Consider the following 14,737-nt stretch of genomic DNA (forward strand, 5'->3'; position numbering starts at 1 on the left):
TGGGTTCTCTCCAGGTACTCTGGCTTCCTCACACAGTCAAAAGTCACATATTATTATGTTAACTGGTGATTCAGGTGATTGCAACTAGGTGTAGATGTGAACATGAATGGTTGTCTGTCTCTCCATAACCTGTCTAAGTGGAACTCATCTTTCACAATATAAAGGTTATTATAGGCTCGACCCAAATTAGTCCAAAAAGACAACAGAACAACAGAGCAGTGAATGTTTTAAGTTGTGGTAACTTTGTGATTGGCTAGTCCCCTCCATATGAGCATGCAGTGTACCTCAGTTTATCACTCAAAAAACAAGACAGTGGCCATTGTCAATATACAGTCTATAATATCAATCTAAGTTAAAGTATGCAAACACAGCCTCCATCCTTAATCCTGTCAAACACATTCTTACAAAGGTTATAATTAAGGTTTGGTGCAGTATCATCTACACATACAAACATGTTGACATCCAGGTGTTTTAGATTCTTTAACAGCAGGTATGTTTCTTCTTCCCATTACTTTTCTCTTTGAAAGGTAAAATACATTAACATATAATTTCATGTTTTTAGCTTATTTGCAGCTTACACATTTTTGTGTTATACTGTGAGGAACTGGCCTGTTTGGAAGTTGCAGTAAGAAGAAAAACATGTCTGTATATGATGTTGTGGACAGAGAGAGTGATGGATGATTTTATTTATTTCAGAGATAAATGAACATTTACAGCACGTCCATGCAGAGACTCTTAAAGACATGAGCGTGAGAAACAAGCTTTTCACTGTTTCTCTTGATGCCCACATGCTTTATTTATTCTTTAGTCCAGCATGTGTCATCACCACAATAAAGCTACTTTTAACCTGTTTTCACACATTGTCATACCTGCACATTTCCACTGTGCTGTGTTGACTTTAAAGAAGATGAACGTTAGACTTCAGGCTGAAACCACAGGCTGCATTTCCTCTTTTCTTGGAGGCCCAGACAGAAATTTTGTGGTATCAGATTTTCAGCAGATAAAAATAAACCAAAAACAGTCTTTTACACACATGCAGTCATCACAGTCTGCTCAGAAGAACAAAGGGAGGTCAGAAAAGAATTAAAGGGTGACCCGAACCACTAGACTCACATGTCACATGTCTTCTTGTCTACACGCTGAGGCATCTGTCAATTAATATTAATCTGAAACATCATCACCCCCCTTTCTTTTCTTTGTGTGTGTGTTTGTATTCAGATTTGTGAAGTTGTGCCCTTAATCTTCATAATATCAAAACCCCGGAAACACAAGGAAGGTGCATCATGATGAGACCCAGAACCAAAACATTACAGCAAAGCTGAATACACTAGTGTAGATAACACCCAGCAGTGTGGTAAATTGTGCTGAGAGAGTATCTGCACCCCATAAGACCAAGAAGCCAAGAACACCAGCATGCTGTGTGAGAAACATGCATGAAAGTCAGAACACCTCTGTCAGTGCATTCACGTGGCTAGTGGGTCCTCTCTGTGGCTGACTGGCTGTTAACCCAGTGAGTGAGAGTTTCTCCCACTGCATTGGGCCGTATCCTTCTGCTGCACTAAAGGACAGTTTTGCAGCCATGTAGCTCTGCTCATGTCACGTGCAGCCTTCCCACATCACATGATTTCTGGGCATGACCGTGGAGTCCAACAGAGCCTCCATGTCCCTCACCCTGAATTGACAGCAGACCTTTGGGGTGTGCCTAGACCCATTTGGGCTTCACTCGTGGGGTAGCCCAATCCAACAGGAGTGGAGACTCCATCCAGATGTGGTCCACCAGATCTGGAGTTGCTTCAGAGGGGCAGAAGTAGACCTTTTTTTCCCCCCAGAGAATCGACACATTGCCATCTGTTCTTCTCCCTGGAGACAACCTGTTGCACTCCTGGCCACAAGCTCTCTCTCCATACTTCCTCCTCCAGTTATTCCTTAACCGGGTACAGACTGAGGAGTTAAGGTTGATCCTGGTGACCCCTCTTTGGCCCTACATGCTAGTTTTCAGTTTTCCTGCCAGTCATGGCCAGGACACCCTCGGAGCTCCCTGTTCTGAGGGACCTCCTGTCCCAGGTGAGGGGGTCACTGTTCCATCTTTTCCCAGTAGGACTCAGGGTGACAGCCTGTACCTTGAGAGGGAGAGGCTCCAGGCCTGGCCTGATCTAAAAGTGAGAATGCTGCAGGAGTTTTGTGCACCATCCACCAGGACTGCCTACTGCTTTCTTTGGGGGCTGTTTGCCTCCTGGTGTGCGGTCCACCAGCTGGACCTCCACAAGGCTGCAGTTGACATGATCCTTTGTGTGTTGCATGCTCTGTTGGTCCAAAGGCAATGATGAAGGTGACACAGGGGTTATCCTCTGGCCTAACTCTGGGTTGCTGCTGATGACCTCGATTACCAATCTTGGGTTAAAAATTGACTCTGCACTTACCTTTGATGGCCACGTGAATGGGGTGGTGAAATCGTCATTCTATCAACTCAGGTGTCTGTCGAAGGTTAAACCTTTTCTTTCAAGGCGTGACTTGGAGACTGTTATCCACACTTTTATAACCTCACGCTTGGATTATTGTAACTCCCTTTTAATAGGGGTTGGACCGGGCACTCTGACACGCCTGCAACTAGTACAGAATGCTGTGGCACGGTTTTTATCCGGTAAAAGGAAATTTGAGCACATTACTCCGGTTCTGGCCTCCCTGCACTGGCTTCCAATTGAATTTAGAATTCATTTTAAAGTTCTTTTATTGGTTTTTAAATCTTTAAATGGTCTGGCACCTGCGTATCTGTCTGATTTGCTGAAGCCCTATGTCTCCACTCATTCGCTCCGGTCAGCTGAGCAGCTGTTGCTCTCAGTCCCCAAATCACGGTTGAAACTGAGAGGAGACCGAGCATTCTCTATTGTGGCTCCTAAGCTTTGGAATAATCTTCCTCTTCAAATTAGGCAATCGACATCAGTGATGGTTTTTAAATCCAGATTGAAAACGCATTTTTATTCACTGGCTTTTGATTCAGTGGTTGACTGACTTGTATCTTATTGTTTTTGCTATGTTTATTATTTTATCGTATTTATTATTCTTATGGTATCTGTTGTGTTTCTTTTGTTCAGCACTTTGGTCGGCCTTGTGTGTTTTTAAAGTGCTATATAAGTAAACGATGATGATGATGATGACCTATTTGAATTTCACCTGTCCAAGTAAATGCAGAGTTACGAATATCTCCCACTGGGGACCTGCACAAGGAGACAGCTGGGAGCCAGGTTGCCCTGTGCTATCTCCATGCTTTGGCACAGCATGTCTTGCTTACCCGGCCGTTTAGGAAGTCGGGCCACTTCGGAGGTGGGGTGCCCCCGGCCTCTCGGCCTGGGGCTCGGTCACTCAGGCGCGGCTGGCTGCCGGCGGAGCTCACGGGCGCATCACTTCAACTCCCCCTGGCTTCTGCTCCGCAGCTGCTGAGTGAGCCCTCATCTGGGACTCTCCTCAGCTCTTTCCGGGACAGTGGCGCGGCTGCCCCTCTGTTGGTCTTCCTTGGTCTCAGAGGGGCAGCCGCGCCACTGTTCCAGTAAGAGCTGAGGAGAGTCCCAGATGAGGGCTCACTCAGCAGCCGCGGAGCAGAAGCCAGGGGGGGTTGCAGTGACGCGCCCGTGAGCTCCGCCGGCCCCCAGCTGCGCCTGAGTGACCGAGCCCTAGGCCGAGAGGCCGGGGGCACCCCACCTCCAAAGGGGCCCGAGCGAGCCCCAGGCCCCAGGCCCCGACAAGCGGCCGCCAAGGAGTGAGCCGGTGTGTACCCGGACGCCCACCCCCAGACTGCTGATTTTTTTTCTAAATGAGAGTTTTCATCAGTTCTCACAGTGTGGTATTTTTCCCAGTACAGGTAGATCATATAAAAATGTGCAGTCCACACAGAGAACAAGTGCAGAGCTACAGGGGCACACCTGACACTTTTTATCCCTTCAACTGAGAAAATATTTTATATTTATATTTGACAATGTCAGCATGAAGTTGTCAAGAGAACACCACTGTGCTGTTATTGTCTGCATTTCTTGTTGCCTCTTTGCTAAAACAAGTCATTTACTAAACAAAACATTTTTCTCTTCATCCACAGGCTGCACTTCCTCTTTTCTGGGAGCTCAGCCAGAAATCATGAGTCATTTTCAGCAGTTTAATAAAATGGATAAAGAAGAAACAACATTTTTATACACATGTAAGCATAACGGGTCACTCAGAGGAAGTGTTGTTGTGATATTATTTTGATTAGTTTTTAAAGCACCAAAATTATTTTACACACATCAAACTGTACACAGCAGAAAAGACACAAACATCACCTACAGAAACAATCATTTTGATCAAACACATTTTTTTCTCTTTCATGGCCTCAGTGATGACATGAATCACACTGTAAAATCTGAACAATGACTATACAGTTTTTGTGCATCACAATTTGGCAACAAGTAATGTAATTAACATGAAAATTATTAATTCTTATTAATTCTTATTATTAGTATTATTATTATTATTATTTGTTGTTGTTACTGATATGCAAAAATATGCAATAAAAATGTAATACAGTAAGCTTTAAAGATCGCAGGTAAAATCCAGGAGGAAGTGAGTGAAAGATAAATAAAGATATTTTTTTTAAATAAGAGACTGAAACAAACTCACAGAACCAAATCATGAAATTGTGTCATGATGGAAACAATGTCCCACACCATCCAACCTCCACTTATTACAACAGAAATAAACACAGTAAGATTTGAATACAAAGATGAACCATATTATCAGTCTTCTGACATTAAACCAACAGCATGTCATTGTTTAATATAACTGCTGTTGATCTGGATGCTGGCAGTTCTCTAAACGTTGTCAAAATGTTCTGAGTTGGATTTTGTTGCTGATGTTGTTCGTGAGTCTTGAGTTTTGTTGAAATAATCTTTTTATGGACCTGAAACAAAATCAGAACAAATACGACTTCAAAAATGAAAAACAAAGAAATAATGGTGCCAAAGATGTGATGATGCTTTCTGACCTTTTACACTTTCATCCTTTAATCACACAGAACTGATCTCATCAGGGAAACTTACACTTTCCCACATTTTAGCTGCATGTGTGTTTGAAATTTAAGAGGCTCATTATTTTATTCAGACACCACAACAGAAACACAACATAACTAAAGAAAGTCGTGATTCAGCTCATCAGTTTTACAAAACTCTGAAACTTTAAGAGTGATGTCACACATTTTACTGCACATGTAATCTGATTACTAATGATTCAGTGTGTGTAGAGTTCACATTTGTACCTGAGGCTGATTCAGGATTCACATTATTGTAGTCAGAGCTAGGGATGGGTATTGATAAGATTTTCACGATTCCGATTCCATTTTCGATTCTGTTTAACGATTCGATTCTTTATCGATTCTTTTTTTTTTTTTTTTTTTTTTTAAGGAGAACACTAAGGTCGATTAGCTTAGAACTTTGTTTTATATCTTCTCTTTGAACAAGATAGAAATTTAGGAGTAACATGGCCTTACAAACCCAACAGTGAGATCTTAAGAGATCCAGCCTATGGCTCTTCAATGGGGTGTCACGGAGTCCCCAGGAAAAAAAATTGTAAATGTAAAATAATAAAATAAATATTCTTCTGTAGCAATTACACAAGAATATCCAGTAATGTCCCTGCCTACAATTAAACACATTCACTTACCGAAAATCGACCGTCTCACACTTCTGGGTGCAAATGGGTGCAAGCCTTTTACCACAAACTTAGACACTGCTCGGTGGCATTCGTATATCCTGGCCTGAAAGGAGACGCTAACGGTAGACTGCAGCGAGAACTGCCAGCATCTGAGCCAACCAATTCGTCGACTCCTTCAAATGCGGCCGACAAATGCGTCCTTCATTTCCCCGAATTTGAAGGATGGGTCGGGTGTGTCCTTCGTGGCCAACCATATCCCAGAATTCATAGCGCGGCGCAGCCAAATTTCAGCTGCCAACAATTGCGGCCGCTGCTAAGTTTTAAAATTACTCTTATTAATCTTTCTGGGTCACAAAATAAACTTCTAACATATTTTCAGGCGAGAAAGAAGCTGTGTAAATTTTAAATATCTGCTTGGTTTATCAAGACATCGCATATTTGCAAAAGTGCGCTGACGTTTTTGGAGACGTCTGTTAGCCACCTGCTGGATAGCAAGCCGGGGGGTTCAGTGGTCACTCGAGCCGGCGAGAGCAGCGGAATCACGGCTTCGTCGTTTTCAGACCGCCGCTCTTTCGCTACTCAGGTTAAACATGACATATAAGTCACTCGGATAACTTAAAAATGTAATTGTTTGCCTTTTTTCTGTGTTTTATTGGTTCCGGAGTAAATCGGTTTGGCTGAGATCAAAGTTATTAGATTATTAGATTAAATAAAACGTTATTAATCTATCTGGTGGGTTCCTCCAGGATTTTCACACAGCTGAATAAACGTCAAACAGAAAACTGATTAAACAGAAGTGTGAGACTGTCGAGAATTTACGCCAGTGTCCTGTTATATTTTAGATAGCAAGGAGCAGACGGCCAAGTTTATTAAACTCCACCGAGACAGCGGTGACGAAAATCTGAAGGCTAGACGCAAATCTGAAGGCTAGACGCAAATCTGAAGGCTAGACCGTTCCGTTTCACATCCTCGCACTTCCGGCCTTCTCGGTCTTCGAAGGACCCAGCCCACGTAGACCGCGAAGGCCGGGTCCTCCAAAGGATGCAGCCGACGTTTTGGAACACAGCTTCTGTCTGTCTCTCTCATCATGGTCGCCTAAATGCACACTAATGGCAGGTTTTGTAATAAGGCAGATCACGCTAACATAATATGCGCTGTTAGTTGATTATTTACCTGCCGCATTAACGGGAGAGGACATACAAACGTTACCGCTGCTGCTGGGTTGAGATTCATGAGTCCGGAGCGGAATTAAAAACACGACATTCATTTAAGGTCATTGCGTGTTTTGTGAGCAAATGCTTTTGCATATTCGTAGTGTTTCCTCCCTTAAAAGAAATATCTACTTGCAAGTATAGAGATTGACAGACCGCGTGACTTTCGTGCATTGCATGCCGGGAACTCGTGGCAAAACAATCCAAGTACCTGCATCAAATGCAAGCATTTGCAGCACCGCAAAACGTTCATTCTTCGGTTCCAATGAATTCTTGCTTTTTCTTTGCCCCCCAAAAAGGTATGTACAAAACGAAGGAGAACAATGCCGGTCCGTACAAAGACAGACTTGATGAAAAGACAAAGAAAAGATACGAGGAAAAAAATCAAACCAGTGAAAGGGTCAGACCCTTACGAGCACACAGAGGGACAAAATACATTAGCGTGCTGCCCAACTTTCACCACGCTTATATTTATAATTATACGGTTCTTGGAGTGAGTGCATACACTCATGAAGTTTAGTAACTTCAGGTCACTGCAACAAGCCCAGGTACAGTTTACCGACGGATGGGTACAGGACCTTGAAATGCACCGTGTAGAAAGTAAAGCCCATCGTACATATTTACCAGTCTCACAAATCGTCTTCATAAATACACATTCGTTAACCGTTTATTAATAGGACCTTTGAGCTCAATGGTAATTAATTAGTAGTGGAAATTATTTCTGGTAGCATCACAGAAATGTAGCAGTGACAATAATATTGTATGCTGTAATCGTACTGGGCAATTAGTGATACAAAACAACTGTTTTATCCTGTGAATAAAAGTATATGTTTTTGTCAATGTACCATGGTAATAACAGAAGCGAAACGCAATATTGTGTCAGGACCAGTGTTGGGACTAACGCGTTATTAAGTAACGCGTTACAGTAACTACGTTATTATTGTGGTAACGAGCACGGTAACTAGTTATTGTGCCAAAATCAGGAACGCGTTACTCGTTACTGGGATTTAGATAGGCTCGTTACTCGTTACTTCGTGTGGTGGCTATCGCGGAGCTTCCACAGATTCAGTAACATTAGCAAGTGGTGGAAGCCAGCAGGTGGATGAAGGAAAAGGGACGCAGAAGGAAAAGAGACCCGAGGCGGCCGCCGGTCCAAGTGTGAACTGAACTTCAGGTAAGAAGTTATGACCTGCAGTCTCTCTGGGTCAGATATAAACCAAGTTTAGGTGGAGTTTATTTTCGTTATTCTGACTTTTTCCGTACTGCGTGCTAGCTAGCATGACAGAGTTTCTATACAGCTGGGTGGGTGCTATGAAGTTAATGATGTTGAACTTTATTTTGTTCATAAGTTATTAGAGTTGCCAACCATCCCGTCTCGTATTCAGAGAAAATATTACGCGTTTCTTATTGAGGTGAAAAGGAACAGTTTGTCCCATAATTCAGCTACAATGAAAAAGGCACAAAGCTGGAGTTATTCTGTGTCTTTGCTGCACAGCTGCCTCTTCCTCTCTCATCCTCTCACCCTCCCTCTCCCATTTCTACTTCAATCATGAAACTGATCAATGATCAGCTGATCGTCTTTTCTCTCTTGTTTGTTTATCGCTCACTTTGCGCCGAAAGAGGAAACCAGCGGATGTCGCGCTAAACAACAGCAGCACGTTTAAGCTTGATCAGCTATTGTTAGAATTTATTTAATATTAATTTCTAGTATCAGCTGATGTTTGCTGGAGCCACAGCTGCAAAAAAGCTGCTGGTCATGATATGGTTTGGATATCTGGTGAGAGGGAAACATGAAGATGAAACCAGGAGATGTCCTTACTGGATCATCAGAGCTGAACAGGTGATGGAGAAACAGGTTTACCTTTTAGGTGACATGAATGAGTTGAAGGGAAGTTATGAACTGTTTCTGAGAGACAAATAACCCCAGGATCCTTTTTTAGGTAGCTGACAGCTGGTAACTGTGCAGGGGCGGGTCTAGCAAAGTGTTGCCAGGGGGGCATGTAGGGCATTAACAGGGAAAGGGGGCCACAATGAAATACTTTTCTTTCTTATTCTCATTTAAAATGTCTAGCATTTAAAAAAATAATTATCTGAATCTTACAACAAACGATTGATAGATTGATGCATATATACCATCAAAACAGTGTTTATTTTCATTCAAAGGCTTTATGATTTTTCCTATAATGGTGGGCGGTCTCTAGTCAAAATGCCCAGGCCAATTTTCTGTCCCAGTCCAGCTCTGTATGCAGCTCATCTGCAGTCTGGTGTTACCTACATCTTCCTATTCAGAAGGCAGAATTTCCGAGTTCTGAGTACAATCAAAGCACCACAACTGCAGTTTTTGTGTTGGATGTAAAAGGCGCACATGACACTGTGACGTAGGCTAGAATCATGGCAGCAGTCAATGACGGTCCAGGCGTGGAATTTCTCTCGTGGAAATATGCACGTTATCATATCCTTTCTATTGGTAGGTGGCACAGTGCACTTGCGGCAAGTAAGCAAGCTAGAAGACTGGCAAAGTTATGGAAGCAACACATTAACAAGAGAATTCTGAGTAAAACCAAAGTTAGTTTCTCTTAAAAGTAACTCAGTTACTTTGAAAGTAACGAGTAACTTGAAGTAACTGAGTTACTTTTGAGAGAAGTAACTAATAATGTAACTAAGTTACTATTTTAAAGTAACTTACCCAACACTGGTCAGGACAATTTACTATTTATGCACAGTAAACAAAGGAGCATAGCGCGACAATTTCTGTTCAGCGCCAGACGTGCTTGTAACCTATATCACCAATTATGTTAAGAAAAATGACGCATTAACTACAACAGCAGACTGACCTTTGTGGAAATGCTTGGAGCAGACTAACCTGTGAGCTGGAGTGTTCTGGGACGTTATATTTGGTCTTTGAATGGCTGCAATCCAGTCGCCTCTTTGTTACTTCGGAAACATGGCTCGAACAATTTCTCTTCAACGACGTAATCCGATAACAACTGATCTCTTTACCCGTCGGCTTTCCGTGGCTGTCATGCGACCGGCTATTGCAGTTAATAATACAACAGCTTCTTGCCATTTTTTGTGTTTCTTTTTATCGCTGTTTAACTGATTTCAATTGAAAGCCTGCGTGCGCTAGTACCTCTTGCCACGAGTTCCCAGAATTCTTTGCAGTTTTACCCCTGAGTGACGTCACATTTTCAATCTCTATTGCAAGTTGCCCTGTCGTCTCGTAAAGTATAACCAAACTTTTGAGCGTTTGAGCCGCTTAGTAAATGACGGTCCGCAATGTGGTGACGTCATTCGGGGCGACTGGAATCGATAAGGGAATCGTTTGCAAAAATGGCAAACAATTCCAAGGAATTGAAACAGTGGGAACCGGTTCTCAACAAGAACCGGGTTTCGATACCCATCCCTAGTCAGAGCTCTCCTCTGTGCCATCATGTCTGCCTGTTGTGATGATGGATTATTGTATTTAATAACATGGAGACTGTCTTCCTCTAAAATTACACAAGTTACAAAAACAATCGACCAATTATTACATTTCATGTTTCTTGTACTCACTCCTTTTATCAAGACCTTCAAGCTGAAATCCAGATGTGACGTTGTTGTATTCATCTGCTGAAATAATAATGAAGTTTGATCAGTCAGAATAAATATTTACATTTCTTACAGCTCTGCTATTATCAAAGTTTATACTGTTTGTACCACTTCCAGTGTTTCCAGAGCCTCTGATTGATTCATAGACTGAAAGATCACCTACAAGTCATTGAAAATAGGAGTTATAAAAGAAGTTAAATATAATGATTTATTTTTGTTTTTATCTAATAGTTTTTTTTTTTCTTGATAAGAAACTGAGTGTTAAAAACTGTAATAAAGAGAAAAGTAATCATTTCTGGTCTCACCATGAAGAAGAGAGGAGTAAACCTGAGCTTCATTCTGGTTGGATGTTTGTTGTGAAGCAGAGCTTTGATTGGTGCTCGGAGACTGAGTGAGACTGAAACAAATAATGAAAATTTAATGAGGAATAATTCAAAGTTATTGTTGTGTTTAAAATGAAACTAAACTGCTGCACCAACCTTTTACAACAGGGTTCTGTAAAAAACACAAACATTATTACATCAGTTTGTTTAAAAGTGTCGCAGCATTAAAAAAAAAAAAAAATTAAAGTCGATCAGAAAATCTCTCACTCTTTATTTTTCTGTAGCAACACATCAGCAGCAGCACGACAATAATTCCACTAACAAGTCCGATGATGAACGGAACGATAAATGAACTTCTTTCACGTCCAAAACCTGAAATGAGAAAACTCATTTCAGGTATAGGTATAGGTAGGTATATATATATATATATATATATATATATATATATATATATATATATATATATATATATATGCTAAAATCCAAGAGAAGTAATAAATATATAAATTAATAATGAAAGAAACAAATGACAGAGTCAGTTGTTAGAACCTGCTGAGTGGTGTCTCTAACAGACAGCATGAAATTTTTAAAATTTGTATTGACGCAATTGGATTTGTGAAGAATTTAAATTTAGAAAAACAAAAACTAATGAATACCTTGCACAGTGAGTTTGACTCCATTACTGAACTCTCCAGAGTCAGACTCACACCAGTACACTGTAACACCCTCCTGTAAGCTGTGGATCTTATAAGAGGATCCACGCAGTTTCTGGCAGTCACAGTGAGACAGGAAGCCGTCCTCAGAGAACTTCCTCACTCTCCACTCAGTGAAGTTTCCCTCACAGGTCAGTGAGACAGAGTCAGAGGTGAAGTGTTGCACTCTGTCAGGACTCACTGTGAGAGACGCTGCTGAATGAACATCTGAAAAAGTGAATATTGTAAACCTTTTACTAAACCTCTGCATGTCTCCAAATCTTTATTTCTTGTCACACGTTAACACTCAGTCTCTGTGTTCATCTATTTATCCTCTTTTCTACCAGTATTTTCTTTTCCTCTCTGATTCAGTCTTTTTCATCTTTTTTAGTTTGTTGTTCATTTCTTGGGCCCCATTTCGTGACGATCGTGGCTCAAGAGTTGGGAGTTCACCTTGTAATCGGAAGGTTGCCGGTTCGAGCCCCGGCTCGGACAGTCTCTGTCGTTGTGTCCTTGGGCAAGACACTTCACCCGTTGCCTACTGGTGGTGGTCAGAGGACCCGGTGGCGCCAGTGTTCGGCAGCCTTGCCTCTGTCAGTGCGCCCCAGGGTGGCTGTGGCTACAATGTAGCTTGCCATCACCAGTGTGTGAATGTGTGTGTGAATGGGTGGATGACTGGATATGTAAAGCGCTTTGGGGTCCTTAGGGACTAGTAAAGCGCTATATAAATACAGGCCATTTCTCACCACCCTGTGACAGCTGAGATACATCTGTGGGTCCTCAGTCATTCTCAGGTCATCGTAGTCGTGAGCACTTGAAAAGAAGGTAACTGTTTCCTTCTTTCCAAGCATTCAAGACAGCTGGGATAGACTCAATGTTCCCCACAACCCTGAATTAGAGTTAAGGAAGTCAACAGATGAGTGGATGTTTGTTTCTTTGGGCCTGTCTGTGTCCTCTTCTTTTCAAAATAATCTCCTCATTTTACTCCCCCCATGTGTAATCTGCCCTCCATGTTTCCATGGTGGAGAAAAGGTTGTAATTAGGAAATACCTAATTAGAAAACATAAAAGTACCAGTCATCTGCCAATATGGGCTTTAAATCTCATTTTATCTTTGTCACTGGAAATAGAGGGTAAATAGTCATGGAGAGGAAAGACAAAATCTCTCACCTGCAGACCAGACAAACTTTGGTTGACTGTGATCAGTGTGATACTCTGGGTCTCCTCTTCCAGCTCTGCACACATATCCTGCTGTGTGTGTCTGTCCATGAATGATGTAGGAGTCCTGTGCAGTCCCACTGCCATCAGGTAGCAGCTCATAACTGGAGGATTTCTCTGATAGATCAGGAACAGCTTTATACCAGTAGAAGCTCCATCCTGCAGACGGATGTTCAACCTCACAGTTCAGAGTTACTGAGGCTCCAGGACTCAGCCATGATGGAGACACAGTGAGGACAGGACGGGGTTCATCTGTTCAACAAAGATTTGCTCTCAATCTTTCGTCTCTTAACTCTGAATTCAATGTCACTAAAATGTTGACTCACAAATATTTATGATGAACTTTCAGAGTGAGACTATCTAAACATGTCAAATATCTCAACATGTACTAATAAAAACAAATTTTTACAAACTGTTTCTATTTCCAGGTTAAATGAACTATGACTCTACTTACTGTCAGAAACTGTCAGTGTGACTGAATCACTCCACTCTGTTGTTTCATGCTGTGAACTTTTCATTCTGCCCTTACAGCGATAGTTTCCACTGTTGGATGATGAAGCAGATCTAATCCTGTATTCATTTTGATTTGGAGCTTTTATCCTGCTGTTTTGTTCCCACTTATAATTCAAGTCAAGTATTTCCCATATGAACATCATAATGTCAAACAGGTTAAACAAATGTCTTTCTGTTTGGTCTTCAATGAAATTTAGAAACATGAATTCACCTTGTATTGTGTTTTAAACCCAAATTTTAAAAAAAGAAGTTAATCTAAACTGACTGGCTATACTCTGTGTAGCAAACTCTCATCTTCCTCCTCAGCAGAAACCTTACTGTGAGACTGATTTGTCTATTTCACTGGAAAAGAGGATTTCCTGTTTCTACACCTGCAATTCCATCATGGGTTTACCAGGGTGTCACTCACAGCCAGACTCACTCAAGGCTCTTATTTCAGTGTAAGCTGCACTGTATCTTTAATATTTAATTGATTGTTTTAGAGATATATTTGTTGAAATGATAGTAAATATTATATTGAAGTATGAAATAATTTACTGATTAGACTCTAGAAGAAGCATATCTTCTACTGCAGAGATATGAACACTTTCTAATTCTAAGGTTTTTCTTTAACAGTGAGAAGAATAGTGGAAATCAACATCTCTGGAGTTGTGTACTTGTAAAACTTGTTTTGACTGTGGGAGGATGCCAGCGTTCCCATAAGGGAAGATGTAAACATCACACAATGGATTCCTCCCAGTAGACCCACCTATGGCATCAATTTCAAACTGCCATGTCGCTTCATTCTTTAGTTATCACATTTACAAACTTGTGTGTCCCCTTGGCCTTAGAGAGTAAGACCTGAACTAACTACATCGTAATACAGTTTCTGCAAGTTTCTGTAATCCACGTGTGCAACAACATCAGAAAAGAAAAAAAACTTTTAAGTTTATTAAAAAAAATGAAAAAAGTATCTGTTTAAGATCTTTGCCCACTGAAAGCAAAAACTATTTAGTGAGCATCACTAAGACAGCTACAAAGTTGTATCAAAAAGAAGCATTTTTTTTTAACTATTATAGATGAAAGATCTCCAACTTACATGATACAGTCAGTGTGATGATATCACTCCACTCTGAGAAGAAATAGTCCCTTCTGCCCTGGCAGCTGTATCCTCCACTGTCAGACTCAGCAGCTCTGATGATTCTGTATTCATTGGATGTTGGAGGTGTGTTTAACTTGGCTGCTCTCCATTCATACGTCCACTGAGCTCCTTCACCTCCCTGAATCTCACATCTGACAGTGACTGTCTCACCGCTGTATATCTGAGTCCAGGGTGGCTGCAGGGTCACAGTGGGCTTACTGGGAACTGTTCACAGAAAAATAAATAGATATCCAATTAGGAGAAAAATGCTGGGCTCACATGAGGCATAACTGCCACATACATTACCCTTAGTACAGCTGTGAAGTGATTTGCAATTTGGGAAAAGAGGTGCGAGGCAGAGTCTCACATCTTTGATATACAGGTGATCTGAGGCTACTTG

At 41.5% G+C, this 14,737-nt stretch overlaps 1 protein-coding gene across 1 annotated transcript; it reads right to left on the minus strand.

The window, feature by feature from the left end:
* Window positions 1-4,312: 4,312 nt before the first annotated feature.
* LOC143414765 (uncharacterized) lies at window positions 4,313-13,307 on the minus strand. The gene is made up of 9 exons (XM_076879602.1): window positions 13,159-13,307; window positions 12,657-12,956; window positions 11,452-11,715; window positions 11,063-11,167; window positions 10,952-10,967; window positions 10,778-10,869; window positions 10,581-10,631; window positions 10,437-10,493; window positions 4,313-4,924 (listed from the first exon to the last, which is right to left on the minus strand). The coding sequence occupies exons 1-9, from the start codon at window positions 13,220-13,222 to the stop codon at window positions 4,917-4,919; spliced, it is 957 nt and encodes a 318-aa protein (XP_076735717.1). The 5' UTR covers window positions 13,223-13,307; the 3' UTR covers window positions 4,313-4,916.
* Between the last annotated feature and the right edge of the window lie 1,430 nt (window positions 13,308-14,737).

This window comes from Maylandia zebra, linkage group LG3 (assembly GCF_041146795.1).
Source record: "Maylandia zebra isolate NMK-2024a linkage group LG3, Mzebra_GT3a, whole genome shotgun sequence".
NCBI classification, from domain to species: domain Eukaryota; kingdom Metazoa; phylum Chordata; class Actinopteri; order Cichliformes; family Cichlidae; genus Maylandia; species Maylandia zebra.

Coding starts and splice junctions, on each gene's coding strand:
- LOC143414765 (XM_076879602.1), bottom strand. CDS start 13,222: ATGAAAAGTTCACAGCATGAAACAACAGAGTGGAGTGATTCAGTCACA. Junction 12,957..13,158: donor CACACTGACAGTTTCTGACA/GTAAGTAGAGTC, acceptor TTTGTTGAACAG/ATGAACCCCGTCCTGTCCTC. Junction 10,494..10,580: donor CTCTGGAAACACTGGAAGTG/GTACAAACAGTA, acceptor TTATTATTTCAG/CAGATGAATACAACAACGTC.